Below are 15753 nucleotides of genomic sequence, written 5' to 3' on the forward strand. Positions count from 1 at the left end.
ATGCTTCTGATTTAAATATTTATAGATTTAAATGTCCTTATAGAAAGGAGAAAAGTTAACCTTAATTTATTCATCTGATTAAGAAACTTGTAGCAGTAGGACAACATGTAATTCTCACCACTTGCATCAGTTCAGACAAAGCATACTTTCAAAATTAAAAACCCACCTCAAGAGAAGTAAGCACCTTTCAGGATAGAAGGCCTACCCTTCTTTTCTACCCTCTAAGAAAGAACGCCTTGTGCTTATGTATTTTTCACATAATTTGGATATATGGGCAAACACAGAATCTAAATAACATAGAACAAAAAATTCATGAAAAATTCATGGGTTGGCATTCTAGAAAACAGATATGAGAGAATGAAAGTCTTGCTGAACAAGTTTTAACAGCATTTTAGGCCTAAAATTAAAACATCAGTATAAAAAAAAATACAGATTGGTTCTAATCCTAGCTAGCCTTGGAGATAAACTCACCTTGCAGAATTTTTATATTAGAAACAAACAAACAAACACAAAAAATAAAAACCACACCACCAAAACTGGAAGCAAGTCAAGGGCTATAATTTTCAACATGAAGTGACCTTAAAGTATATTTAACATTCTAATAAAGCAGCAAATGGCTGACACATTTAAATCAGATTTTAATTCTGATGCCTCGGGCTAACAAGGAAGAGATGTACCTGGTAAAAACCAGACAGCCTTATCTTAAAATAAGGTTCAGAAGCTGGTATTATGACTCTCATGAAAAGCAAAAGCTTTCTTTCATTCAAATGGGTGGTGAAGGTGAAGAATGATTTCCAAAACAAAAGGAGGAAATTATACGCCTATATATGGCAGCCATCAGTGCCTTCCCCTAGTCCTTTTAAATCAAAGGAACAATTCCAGAGCTTGTCAAGGGAAATGAGAATACTGAAAGACATTAAGTTTCTACATATTCATGAAAACTATATATATGACTTGTAATGTAAAGAATGCAAAGTGCACATGTGGGGTTATTAATGATCCAGCCAAATAAAAAGCACCAAGAAAGCACTCAGCTTTATATATTAAAGAAACCATTTAAAGGGATCCTCTAACACATACCACTCACTTTAGGAAAAGAACAAAAAATTAGAGTGATTGCAAAGTATAACTTCAATCAATGAATTTGATATATAATGATACCTATCATTATACTTGCTAAAATAAGTCTTCAAATCTCACATTTTTAAGCATAATAAATTGATTTCTCCATAAACTAAATCTATCCAGAATTTTGCAGGAAAGCAAAGACTGCAATATAATTCAAAGCATTTTTTTAAATGTAATTGGATTTTTTTAAACATCTTTCTTGTTTTTTCCATTCTTTCAGAGATTTCTTTTTCATTATTAAATGGTTCTACCTACCATAGGAATTTTGAATAAAAGGACGCTTAAGGAAGTTTATCCTTCTCTCAGTTACTTATTAAACAGTGAATATTTAATTATGCTTTCAACCATTTCAAAATGTAATTCAGTTACAGAGGTCTCATCTTAATCTTTTTTACATTTGAAAAACAGATTGTATTGTACTATCTAAAAATTCAGTTCCTCTCATGCTTTTCAAGTACTCTATTTAATTCCTTCAATGACTGAACTACAGTCCTGCTACTGCATCTGCAGTAGTGTGGTGTTGCATTTTAGTTAAACGGTATGCTCTGTCTCACCTCTCAAAACTGTATGGTTTATTCCACGCCTGTAATCCTCCCCTGAAGTATCCTGTAATCCCATTGGCCCAAACCTTATCTGCGCCCACTTGGAATCTCCCTGGTAAGTGTGCCAAAGGGACGGGCTCTCTGTCTCTTGGCTGGCACTCCTGGCCAGTGCTCTCTCGGCCCCTCTCTCCCCCTCCTTCTCCCTTCCCTCCCTCAGAAACCATGCTGCTTCCTGGGGGTAGGACCCCCAATAAACCCTCATCTAATGAGCACCCTCAAAGCCGTGTGGAGTCTCCTTGCCTGCCTGCTGCTACCTGCAAACTCACAGCCTGGGGCCCCCCCCCAAACACACCACAACACAGTAGGATCTTTCCTTTTCCAGACTGCAGTATAACAGTATCTGTATTAATGAAAACAGCCTAGATTAATGGAAAACTTGTTGTCTCACATATGGTAGCAAATAAACAAGTACCAAACAAATACCGTCTTTGTACAAAGAATTTATTCTTAAGAAAAATGAGAGTAAATGGTGTATGATAAAAAGGTAATACGGCAGAGACATCTGCCTGAACAGGCAGATTTGGCTGTGACTCAGGGAAAACAGAGTTTATGACCTTTGGAAGAAAAGGCTGGCAGTTTGGGAGGACTACAAGGATGTTGTGAGGTTACTGTACTCAATTTTGGGTACCCCACTCTAAGAAAGATATGGAAGTGCTGGAGCATATCCAGAACAGAGCAGTAAAGCTGGTACTGGATCTGGAACACAACTGTAAAGAGGAGCAGTTGAGGGAGTTGAGGGTGTTAGGGTTGTTTGGACAAAAAGTTGATGGGGGGAGACCTTAGTTCTTTCTACAACTACCTGAAAGGAGGTTGTAGTAGTGAGGTGGGGGTCAGTCTTTGCCCATGCGGTTGTAGTAGTGAGGTGGGGGTCAGTCTTTGCCCATGTAACTGAACAAGAAGAAATGGTCTCAAGTTCAACCAGGGGAGGGTAAGATTGGGTAACAGGGAAAAATTTCTTCCCATAAAGGGTTGCAAATCATAAGAATACACTGCCCAGGGTAATGGTTGAGTCAACATTACTGGAAATATTTAAGAGCCTTGTAAATGTGGCACTTAGGGACATGGTTGAGTGATTGACTTGGCAGTGCTGGATTAAAACTTAAATGATTCAATGATTCCATATTGAATATTTTATAACTTTTTTTTTCTGATTACTTAATGCACCTATGCTATGCTTGCTGTAACACAGACGAACTTCCTGCCTCGAAGTCTCTAAGCTATCTAGAAGGATATTAACAGAATTAACTGAGTACAGTGAGGAAAAATATATTCAAATTAAATGTAGTAGAGAGGTCATACTCCATATTTGTGTAAATCCATGTGCACAACCCCATCAGCATGAGAATTTGCTCATCAGTGGGGGGAACAAGAAGCTTCATCTTCGAATGTTACTGTATAGGTTTCACTTTAGATGGATATTGTAAATGTTAAAATATATACCTAGGTGTAATTTTATAAAACCTCAACTAATTCTGTTTAAAAACAGGTAGCATTTAAATGAAGTTGTCAGAAACATTTAAGAGAAATGCATTAATCAGCACAGAATCAAGGGTATATTTTTTTATGCTACATCAGTAAGGTTGTGCTCAAAAACTGTTAGGAAATGAAAATAATTTCACAGTGCATAATCACCTCGGGTCTCCCTTCACAAATATTTTTCATTTCTGTGACATGCTTTTTCTGAATTCTGAGCAGAGCATAAGGCACACTATAGACTTACATAGTGGTTTAACGATCATGTTTTGTTCTCTAACACTTTCAGGATAATTCTTTACTATTTATTTGGTTTCACTAACACTGAACATTAAGCTGATGCATTTACTGAGCTATACACCTACCTACTGAACTGCAACCCTGCTTGCAACAGTTAGCAAAGAGACCATAATTTTTTCTTCTGTATTGTTTTCTGTTCATCTATTGAATTTCTACTGAAACTCCATTGCCTAGTCTGCTTGCAAGCTTTCAGTTGTTCTTCATCTTTGTTATGCTCAATAATACACTTAAACATTGTTAATACCATTCCACCAATCACTCTTTTTCTCAAAGCGTTAGTAATACACTAAGCTGCACATGCCTTTGTAGGACTTGACTGGTGATTTGCAATAATTTATTTCTGTTCTCTGTGTCAGCTATTTTGCTTCATCACTTACATGGCATTCATTGGCATGAAATCAAGACTCTATTATTATTTTACAGCACATAAAAACGTACATGCTGAAAAATGGCCTGAATCTTTACCAGCTGGCAACATACCTCCTTTACAAACCTGAGCTGCTTGCATGGCTTCTGTAAAGTTAAGGCATGACAACCCAGTTTCTCAGGACCACATTCTTGCCCTAGAAACTTTGAGGGGCATGTCTTCCCTTTCAGAAAAAGCCTCTTCATCTGTAAGCTACACAGAACCAGGTAGTCCCTATAAACACATCTTTTAGCACACTGAAGGCAAAGGCCCTAGGTTCCAGCAGAAAATTAGTTTGGACCTTAAAGTAAGTCACCAATCATTTTCTTCACAATCTCTTTCCCCAACTCTTCCACAATGAGAAGACATGCAGAGAAGAAAATTGTGCTTTCTGCTATAGCATTAGTTTTATTTCAGCACTCTATCATACACCTTAGACATCTCAAGTCTGTGAATTCTCTGGTAACTATTCTGCTTCTAATGCATTTATAATAATGTATTTCTCCTAATGGATTTAGAACCACTACTATTAATTTCTAGACCTTTATTTATTCTTCAGACCTCTTATTGGATCTGATTTATCATGCTTTCAAACCTGAACTGGCATATTTGTGTCAGTTGGACTTCAGTTTTTGGAAGGATGATTTCTTATGTGCAGTATGTTCCCTACTTACTGAGTTATATCTGCCCATGCCTTGGTATATCTCAAGTCGTTCCTCACAGTTGCACATTTCTTCTTTGCAGCAGGTAACAGATTTTATCCTGTTAGCTCTTCCTTTTAACTTCTCTTTAGACTGAGTTGCCTGATTTTTAAACAACTCTGCCTTTTCTAATTAAGTGCAGTCCTTTTTGGGGTGGGTGTTAGGCTTTGGCCACAAGAACACACTCTGTATACTACAGTCACTGAATCAGTCTTCAGTCCAAATTTTGAATCAACTCTACACTCAGGAATGATGCAAAGGTTGCTCGGGTTGTTTGTTCGGTTTTTCCACAAGTTTCCTAGGACATTACAACATAAAGCCATTGTTTATCACTTTATAAATCTGTGCTACTAGTAAGTGTAATCTGGCAAACACACCTTTAATTCTAAAATTATAGGAAGGCCCCATTCTTCTAAATATGCACTGGTATATTCTCAAAACTGTCACAAAGCTGAATTTTGTAGTATTTTACACTGTAACTGCTTTACAATATAAACCGAACTGAAATCTATTTCTGCAGTTGTATGATAGCCCCTAACCTGGGAACAAGTTTTCCAAATTTAATTCCTGGTTCTTTTACACTGTTCCTGTATAATTCAGAGAAGATACTGTAGATCTGTTCAAACTACCACCACAAACCAGTGAAAACTGTATTTACTTCCAAAAAAGTAAGAACTCGAAACATGTCTATGCTTCAGTACCTGTAAAGGGGAATTATCACCTCTAATTTCAGCATAAATGAATTAGCATATGATTAATGGCCAGATAATAGTATTGTGCAAATCACCTAATAACACTGCCTGGAAGAGAAAAGTTGCTCCAGATGGCAGGAATAACTAGTATTTTCCCTTAAATTTACAACTACTACACTAGACAAAACTGTTCTGTACATCAACAATTAATTTTATTGCATTACCTGGAATTAAAAAACTGTAGAATTTTTCCATGAGTTTTTGAATCATCTGATTAGCTTTTTTGGGTCTTCCACCTCCATCACTGAGAAATTCTGGTTTACTTAGCCCAGCTTCAAGAAGGTAAATTCCAACCTGTGAAAAGGTTATGCAGTTAACAATTTAATTAACTCTTAAATTGATGACAAGAATATTATAATCAGAGGAGCATGAAAATAATAACAGTGGTTTGAAAATTAGCAGGTACAGACAGATATAAAGAATCTACTAAAAACACCATGTAGAGGAAACACAGCTGAAAGTTTCTGTGATTCCTTCAGGTAATACATTGCTAATGGTGAAAAAATAAAAATATACTTATAGGAAGAAACACACTGAAAACATTACAAACCACGTAGAAACTGTACATTTTCATCACATTATATATATTAAATACAGAGCAGCTGCCAGACTTCGTTGTTCAGCTGTTTTAATTTTATATTTCAAACAAACAAAAAAAGAACTCTCATAATGCAAAACAAGTATAATGAATGTATACCTTTAAAGCCTGAGCCTCCCCAGGTCTTTGATAAAGTCCAAGTATCTTTTTCTTTTGCAACCATCTCAAACCTTCCAATATTTCACCACTTAAAGTTGCTTCCACTGGAATACGTTGTTCATAAGTGCCTAGGTATTCTTTTGTTTCATTACTGTACTCTTCTTCACTTCTTTCGTGAACACAGACCTGCAGCTTACCATAAGAGTCTCCTCTCATTAACGTAAAGCTCCTGTCATAGAATTCATCAGTTAGAATTTGCTCAGAAGGCAGACGAAGAGCAAATTCTCCCAACAAAGCCTTCCAAGACCTATCTGCACGGTATGGCAAGACTATAATATTTAGCTGTACAGACATAGCAGTCAAGATGGAATAAGGGTCATAATTAACTGTCAAAAACTTAACAGATTTTGAGCCACTGCCTTCTTTCTGTACAAGATCTTCATCAGTGCTATCATCGTTTATAACAATGAAGGATGCAGAAGTGCTTGGAACTGGAATATCGTCCTCATTAGTTACTTCATCATCTAACGCCATCATCTCATTTCTCCGGTCATCGTGCATATTCCAGCAGAGCTTTTTCTTCTTCTCCTCATCCACCTTGGATGGAGGTGCATGTTTCCGACGACTGCTCATTCTGCCGTTTTCTCAGCAGTGCTTTCAGTCTCTGCAAGGTGAAATAAGTCAGTCAACAACAGGCATTACAAAATCAAATGGCCACACTAGAATTTCACTGTGTAAAATTCTGGGACCCAAATATATGCACTATGCACTCAAACTGTTCAGAAGTTTTAGCTTTAAAGGGCTTTCCTATTCCTGTGCCATCACACAAAGCTGGACATGAAGCATGGTCCCGTACTCGATCTTACATGTTTGCCAGACAGCTATAAAGATCAACAAGACTGCTTCATTTCAGAGCTGTTACTCAGAATCTTGTGGAACAGATATAAAGCAAGAAGCAGGGGAATCCTTCAAAGATGGGGGTGGAAGAAGCCAGCAAAACAAAAGTGCAGAAGTACAGGAGATCTGGGGGCGGGAGTGGGGTAAATACACATAAAATTCCTCTTTCCTTTCAAAGCCTACATCGAGCTGAAACTTAAACTTGACATAGGGCTAGTCTGAAGCTATCACTACATAAAATATGGTTTAGAGCCCAAGCTATCAAGTTCTGTCCTCCAAAGTTGCCAATGACCTTGCTGCTAGTATTGATAATTTTCCCAGGAAAGTGTGCATCCTGGGCCCTGGATATACAAACTGCTTGCAGAAGAGCCCTTAGTTAGTTATTGTACATTTCAGGGGGAGCAATCAGCAAACTAAATGTACAGCCTTACTGATATTGACTAACCGCAAAACTAAGTCAAGACAAACATCCAATTCCTTAACTGAACCTGGGCACAGAACAGATTTTGTGGATAAAATACAAGAAAATAAAGTACAACTGCTAAACGGTATATATGAAGAAGAAAATTATAGAATATTAAATCAATCTGAGAAACTAATAACTACATAGCCAAAACCACATGCTTATAATTAAATACTGAAGCAAGTAGGAACTTTTTTCTAGAAAATATTTTTTACAAGAAGCCGGAACACAGCAATAGATTTGTGACTTCATATTACACTTTGTCAGTATAGATATTTATGTCAACTCAGCTTGTGCATACAACTTTTAAAGGAATGTAGGAAGATAAGAGGAAAATATTCCAAGCTACTAAATCCACTATGCCATATCCTAATGTTAAAGGGGCTTATGCTGGAACAGAACAGACTCCCTGTTACTGAATAATCTGTAGGTCTTGGAAAAAACCCAAAAAACATAACTAACAAACACGAACTGATAATTAATGAAAGCTGAATGAAATATAGCAGAATATATAAATCTTCCGGTGTTTGAAACTCAAAGACAGAATCAATTAGGTTGGAAAAGACCACTGAGATCATGAGTCCTACCTGTGACTGAACACCACCCTCTCAACTAGACCACAGCACTCAGTGCCACATCTAATCTTGCCTTAAACATCTTCAGGGATGGTGACTCTACCACTTCCCCGCGCAGCTCATTCCAATACCTAATCACCCTTTCTGTAAAGAAATTCTTCCAAAGCTTCAATCAAAACATTCCCTGGCACAGCTTAAGGCCATTTCTTCTCATCACAGTTTTTTGGCTGGCTACAGCCTTCTTTCAAGGCGTTGTAGGGAATGATAATCTCCCAAAATTACACAACAGACTTCAGGGAAAGAAGGGCAAGTTTTTCGAAACGATGCTCATGTACACGGAGCGATGCTGATAGCACTCGAAGGAAATCCCGACGGCGAGCACACCCTGCACTTAACCCAGAGGCAGAAGGGTCCCTGCGGCATCCCGGCCTGCACGAGCTTGGGCACAGCAGCCTGAGGGACGAGCGAGAGGAACCGCTCTGTGTGAGCGGGGGCTGCCCCAGCTCCAGCGGCCACAAGACGCCCGTGCCTACGAGGCGCAGCAGCCGCACCCGGGGCAGGGGAAGCGGCCGCGCGGTGCGCAGAGGCGGCCCCGCGGCTCCACCGCCACGCCGAGCGCTCGCCGACCCCACGGCCAGGGCCGGGGCCTGCCGCACGGCGCCCCGCCGCAGGGACGCGGGCAGCCGTCGCGGTCGCGAACGAGGAAAGTGACTGGGAGCTCGGGAGGGCGAGCCAGCAGCGGAATGCGCTACCCGCGGCAGCCGGCACTGCCCCACCGCCCCGCCTGGCCGCGGTGACCCGCCGCCGCCGCGCAGCGGGCCCGCGGCATCCGCCGCCACCCGGGGCCACTCGCACAGGCCTCGGGCTGCCCGGCCCCGGCGCGGCACGGCCGCCGCGCAGCCAGGGACTAGCGAGGCGGGAGGAGCGGCCGCTCACGGCCGTAGCGAAGGACGGGGGGTAGCCCCGGGGGCGCAGGGTGAGGGGAGCGGGGCGTGGAGCCGCGGACGTACCGAAGCGGCGGCGCTGCTGCCCCGGCGGCCGCGGCTCCTCCCGGCTCGGGCGGGGCCCCCGCGGGTCCGAGGGCACGAGACCCCTGGCGCCGCCCCTGGCAGCGCCGGACGGAGCCCGCGGGCAGGGGGCGGAGGGACGGACAGGAACGGGGCAGCGCGCGCACCCGCGCTGGCCCGGGCGGCAGCCAATGGGCTCCGGGAACCGTGGCATGTGCCCCGCCCCTTCTGACGTCAGCGGAACAAAGAGACGGGACGGGCAGAGGGCGGGGCTAAAGCGACGGTGCCCTCAGTGGGGCGGGGCTGAGGGCGGGGCAAGCGCGGGGCTGTGACGTCACGCCGGCGGGCGTGGCCGCGCGGGCGGGACGCTGAGGGGCGGGGGCGGGCCCGGGGGCGGGAGCCAGGGAATGGTCGGGAAGCTCCCCTTAACCTGGCAGAGGATTTCACTGTGCCGCGCACTGGAGCAGATTGTCCGGAGAGGCTGAGCAGTCTCCCTCACTAGAGATACTGCTCGCGGTCCCGTGCCGTGCGCTCCAGGATGATCCTGCCTCAGCAGGGGGGTTGGGTCAGATGGAGCCCTGCGGCCCCTTCCATCGTGTCCCGCTCTGTGATTTTGTGCGTGAAACACTCGGCAGAAGAGAGAGGACTGTTCAACGATTAAAAGAGCGAGTTTCTGGGCTGTTAGCACTGGAAAAGGCAAAATCAGGCTAATTAATTTTTAACAGCAAATATCACTTCAGTAAAAACTACGGAAGGAAGCTGGTGAAGGGGCTGAAGGGTCTTAAGCACAAGTCCTAGGAGGAGATGCTGGGAGAGCTGTGAGAGTTTAGCCTGGAGAAAAGGAGGCTCAAAGGGGGATCTTACCACCTCTACAGCTCCCTGGAAGGAGCCTGTAGCCAGGCGGAGGTCAGCCTCCTCTGTCAGACAGCCAGGGACAGGATGAGAGGACATGGACTCAAGCTGTGCCAGGGGAGGTCCAGGTTGAACATTAGGAGCAGTTTCTTCTCAGAAAGGATGATCAAACATTGAAATGGACTGCTGACAAGAAGGTGGTGGAGTCACTGTTCCTGGAGGCGTTCAAGAAAAGATGGACATGACACTTAGCACTGTGGTATAGCTGAGAAGGTATGCGGTCCAAGGTTGTGCTCTATGATCTCAGAGGTGTTTTCCAACCTAAATGATCCTATGATTCTGTGAAATGCACAGATTGACAATTGGAGACAGGAGTAAATACACAAATAGACACAAATAGTAAATACACCCTTTACTGCAGGAAGGTGGGGTTCTCTTTTATAACAATTCTTTCAACTATTTTTTAGTATTAGTTTTTACAGATTAATTCCTTACTTACCTTGTTGATTTTCTGCCATTTTCAGCCTGTCTCCAAGGGTGGGTTCAGAAGAGTTGCTTAAAACCATGCTGTGCAGTAGTTTTGGAGTGCTTGCCCTTACACCAACCTTATGTGGTTTGGCTGTTTTAATTCACAATGTTTAATTTCACATTCCTAGATTAAAATTAGTTTAAAAAGCATCACTTGGTCGGTCCTATGTTATAACAGGAAATTGCTGCAGAACAGAGATGAAAGGGTAGACACAATCACATAGAATCATTAAGGTTGAAGAAGACCTTTGAGATCAAGTCCAGCCTCTGACTGATCACCTTGTCAACTAGATCATGGCACTAAGTGCCGCATCCAGTCTGTCCTTGTTTAAGTGACTCCACCATCTTCTTGTCAGCAGTCCATTTCAATGTTTGGTCATCCTTTCTGTGAAGAAATTACTCCTAATGTCCAACCTGGACCTCACTTGGCACAGCTTAAGGCCATGTCCTCTCATCCTGTCCCTGGCTGCCTGACAGAGGAGGCTGATCTCCACCTGACCAAAATCTTTTTTCAGGGAGTTGTAGAGAGTGGTAGGATCCTCCCTGAGCCTCCTTTTTTTTCAGTCTAAACACCCCCAGCTCCCCCAGCTGCTCCTCATAAGACTTGTGCTCCAGACCCTTCCCCAGCTCCGTTGCCCTTCTCTGGACACCCTCCAGCACCTCAATGTCCTTTTTGAAGTGAGAGGCCCAAAACTGAACACAGAATTTAAGGTGTGACCTCACAAGTACAGGGAGAGAATCACTTCCCCATTCCTGCTGGTCACACTATTGCTGATACAGGCCAGGATGCCTATTGATTCAGTCTGTGGCACAGTGAGCAGCTGAAGTGTTGCACTTCGCTGGGAATTCCTGAAGGTACCCTGTTTCACTCCTACTACTGGTATGCATCCCTATACATATGCATAGGTAGGGTAGGCAGCTACTTTTAAAGGCGTGACATCCAGGTTTGTGTTGTAAGATGTGAATATCAAATTTTCTCATTCTGAACTGTGTCTTGACAGTAGGAGTGAGGGCAGCTGGAGGACAATTTCCATCACATTTATTGAAGTGAGGGGGGCATGCTGTGAGTCTGTGACAACAGAGTCCCCCCACATGGGACCTCAAAGGTGTGACTCCTTTGTGAGTGTCCTGCACCTGCTGTTGATGACCTGATGCTGTGAGACAGTCCCACAAGTGACTGTTGCTCACTCTTCTCCACTTGGTAAAGTTGGACTCCACCAGCTAAGGGAAACAGGAAAGAAAACACTTCCAGAACACTTGTAAAAATAATGGACAGCAATTCATGCCTCAGATCTGTTCACAGACTTATTTACAGGGCTGTTCACAGGGCCATAAACCTCTTAATGAATCTTGCTTGCCCTTTAGTTAGTTCTTCTATTTTTATATTGTCCATGTCTTCTATTAACAATTTCTCTCCTGGATTGGGACTTCTGCTTTCTTTGGTAGTGAGGATGATCTTTAAAGATTTAGAATATAAAGCATTTGTGAAACTGAATTTTATTTTCTAATCTATATGTCATGAAAACAAGTAAGCAAGAGAGTAACATTTCTGCTTTCAGAAGAGGGGGGAAAACACAATGGCCCCAAGAGGGTGCCTGCTCTACATGACAATATCTGTCTGAGCCTCTCTTTTTCTCACCCTCATTTGATAAGAAGGTCTTTCCTAGTTCTCAGGCTAAATAACCTTGGCATGGTCCTCCTGCCAAGGGAAGGAGGAGATAACTCCAAACAAGATTGCAGTCATGCTCTGGCCTTTCTCAGGTAGCCATTGTCTTGGCACTGCTCGAGCCCCTGCTGGATTAAAGCTGAGAAGTCACTTCCCAGCTCTCCCTGCCCACTTATTGGGTAAAGACTCAGTACCCCTTGGGGCTTTTCAACACAAGAAGGAGAAGAAAGTGACTCAGGTTCAAAAATACCCTTGGGTAGAGGTGCAGTGAAACAACACTTTAACAAGTAATGATTTTATTTGAAGAAAAAAATTCACATTTGTGAATGATGGCACACAGTTAGCAAAACACTATGTTGATAAACCTTGCCATGTCATATGAGAAAGAGGAGGGTGGGAGAAAAGTAGAGAGAGAAAAGAAAACAAGAGGGGGAAAGAGAAGAGAGCATCTGTCCTGCATCCAGCATAGAGCAAGCTAATGGAGTACCAGAGCACTAGTTCTGAAGTTTTTGAGTATACTCCAACACAGTCAGAGGCACAAAGAGCTGCCCTGCTTTGGGGAAGAAAGAGGAGCAGGCCTGTTGATTTGTCTGTGAGGTGGTTATATTCTCAGCCTCTGTCATGAAGGATTTCAAATGCTCATTTTTACTTTTGGAAGAAATGGAGGTGAGACCATGCTGCCATCATAAATGGGAGCAGGGCAGCCAATTTATATGTAAAAGTAGCAGTTTATACGTAGAGGAACAAAGAGGATTACAAAGACTGTGGGTCTAGTGAAAGGGCAGAGCAGAGCCATGACACCTTAGCAGCACTCCCTCTTCCATCTGACTGCAAGGATAAGGATGATCTCTCCCTCAGCACAGCATTCACACATCTCATGGAAATCTCTTAGCTACATTTCTTGTGGCATATCTCATGGAACACTTTACTGTTATCTTGCCTGTTGTGGCTCCACAGGAGTGTTTGAGGCATTTCTTAGGAGGATACAAAGGGGCCTCCACCTGCTGTGTCCATCTTTTGTCTGAACGAGTTTTGCTTTCCTGTCTAGCCACTTGCAAACCGATCTTTTGAAATAAAGGTTGAGAGCAGGTGGAAAAATCCCTGTTTTTATTCAGCAGCTAATGACTAAGGATCCTAGGGGTTAGCACCCAGTAATTTTTCTCCTGTTCTAGAGAACTTCAGTGCATGAAGGAAGATAATTTCCATTTAACCTAACAAAATGAAACAGAGCAGTATAAAGAGAAGAGAATATGACATAAAATAAGACCATGTGATTTTTTTACCACACTTGAGAACATAGCCTCCCTTGCCTGTGAATAAAAATTCCCCTATGCTTTCAGTAGCAACTCTTAAAGCCCAGAAAGATTAAGCAAATAAAATCAGGAGATGTGCTACTTTGCAAAGGGTTTCCTTTTTGAGGGAGGCTGGAGAAAACAGCATGTTAGTTGTTGTGGTATTTTAAAGTCCTTTATTATTTGCAAAGGCAAACAGAAATCTTCTAAAGAAAATCAAAATTGTATGCCTCCAAATTGTTTCTGGTAGGAAATATGAATATTTGTAGCAAGTGAATGAAACTGAGGGTAGATAGACTCTATTCCCTGCACTACAATGACTGTATGTTATACTGTGCCTCAGCAAACCCGTGTGTTACTTGGGTGGTTAACTAGCGGGAGAAATATATTCAGCTCCTTTGATACCATGTGACAGAAATGGCAAGATGGACCCCAGTGGAGGCTTAATATTGTTCCAGTCTATTCCAGATTAATAAAGTCATGAGCAGTATTCTGTGGCCTGGTGGGAAATTATTTTTGTAGCTTAAGCTCTAACCAACTTCCAGAGTGTTTGGTGTATATGTAATAGAAAATAGTATAACTATCATAGTGGGACTTTCAAAGTGTTATCATATAATCGCTACCATCCACAGTTCAAAATGCTGATTTGGACAAAAGAGTGGAGGATTTAAATATTTTTTGGAGAGCTACAAAGAGCAGAATGTTACTGTGTGCAAAAAACCATCATGCAAGCCAGTAAGATAAAAACCCAGCATGTGAGAAACACCATGGAGCTGTGATGGCAAGCCTCCCCATTTTCACTTCTTCAGGGCTTCCACTCTTTACTGTTTCCTTAGAACAGAGAAGTTCAACATATCTCTTGTGTCCTTCTGCCTCTTAGTATAGCATCTCCTGGGGGAATCTACCTGCACCCCACAGAATAGCACACTGCAGGCCATCTGTCTCAGCTCACGTGTGCGCACAATTCTTGTACACCCTTGTCCATCTGCCACTCAGCTGAGCTACGTGCTGGTTTTGTGAAAACCAGGTGATACACCTGACCTCACGACTGACAGCAGCAGCTGATCTGTCACTGGTGGGAGTTAAGCCCATCTCCCTTTTTCCAAGAGGAAAGGACAGTTGAAAAGACTATCTAAATATAGAGCAGAAAAAAAAATAACCATGTCATTGCATCTAGGACATCATCTAGAGTTACTGTGTAGGATTTAGAATCCAGTTCTTGGAGTTATTTAAATATATACCTAAATAAGGTATTTTTGTTGCTTTAATATTCCTTTTATAATTTTCTTTTTTTTTAATGTAACAAAAATGAACAAAGGAAAAGTCTGAAGTTCCTAAGAAAACTGTCTAATAAAACTGAAATTAAATAAATAAAATGTTTACAATAACATCAGTAAAAACATTTGGAAATTTAGGCTCAAAATATAGATGGTTGTAATATAATACAGGGCACTGTGGTTTGAAAGAGATCTGAAGGATGATCACAACAAAGAGATATTTCAGACATTATCTATTAGAGATGTATTTCTTGGCAGTGAAAAATGCTGATTTTCACACTCTGGCAAGAGAAAATTTGAATTAATAACTTGCTCTAATATAAAAACACTCAAACCAAAGCTGCTTGCAAAATTCTTACCTATGTTTTATACTATAAAAAAAAGGCAAATAAAATTGATTTTGAAACAAAAATGAAATTATTTAGTCTAGAAGTCTTCTGGAACTATTTTATTTTGGCCTCTTTCCTCATAAAGAATTGATAAGCAGTCTTGGTAGTTTCTGTCAAAGAAAATATGAACTTTATCAGGGTTATTATTTCTTTGATTTATCAACTTAAAAGTATAGAAAGATCTGCAGTTCTCAAACCAGAAATCAATGTATTTATTTAACACCAATGGAAATCAATGGAAATCCAGAGATACCACCACAGATGTTTTCTTTGAGTTTAACAAGGTTTGATGTTAAAACAAGTACATAAAGATTGACGTAACTTCCTTGTGGAGGGTTAATAATCCTTCTCTTCAGAGGAGTATTATATTAAATTCTCTGTCCAAAATTCACCTTTGAACCCGCTTGGGTGACTAGCTGAGTCAGAAAAAGCAGTAGGTTTCAGAGGGGGCAGGCTGTGCAGCACGCCGCATTTGCTCTGGCTCTGGGCTGCAGGAGCAGGCAGTGTTGACTCATGGACTGCACAGGGCATGGAAGAGCCGAGGAGATGCCCCAAAGCTGTCAGCAAACTGCCCAGTGCTTCAGGGGAGCTACACCTTACCTGGGTGTTTTAGTGCCAGGCAGCATTTGTGATGGGAGACAGAGGGGTATTTCTCTCTGCAGTATTCCAGGGAGGTGGATATGATGCGACACTGAGCCACAGGGGAATTACAGAGAGGTAGATCTCAGCTGGACAGCAGAACTGGCTG

The 15753-nt window shown here is 42.1% G+C and overlaps 1 protein-coding gene across 1 annotated transcript in view; it reads right to left on the minus strand.

Moving 5' to 3' along the window:
* SHPRH (SNF2 histone linker PHD RING helicase) overlaps nucleotides 1–9162 on the minus strand; it is a 49071-nt gene extending 39909 nt beyond the window's left edge. Inside the window, exons 1-3 of the mRNA XM_021527009.4 lie at nucleotides 9005–9162; nucleotides 6060–6723; nucleotides 5527–5656 (exon numbers count right to left, since the gene is read on the minus strand). Coding sequence (XP_021382684.2) covers nucleotides 5527–5656; nucleotides 6060–6692 — 763 coding nt within the window. The 5' untranslated portion in view covers nucleotides 6693–6723; nucleotides 9005–9162. The remainder of the gene's footprint in view (nucleotides 1–5526; nucleotides 5657–6059; nucleotides 6724–9004) is intronic.
* Between the last annotated feature and the right edge of the window lie 6591 nt (nucleotides 9163–15753).

This window comes from Lonchura striata, chromosome 3 (genome assembly GCF_050655825.1).
Source record: "Lonchura striata isolate lonStrDom1 chromosome 3, ASM5065582v1, whole genome shotgun sequence".
Classification (NCBI taxonomy): Eukaryota; Metazoa; Chordata; class Aves; order Passeriformes; family Estrildidae; genus Lonchura; species Lonchura striata.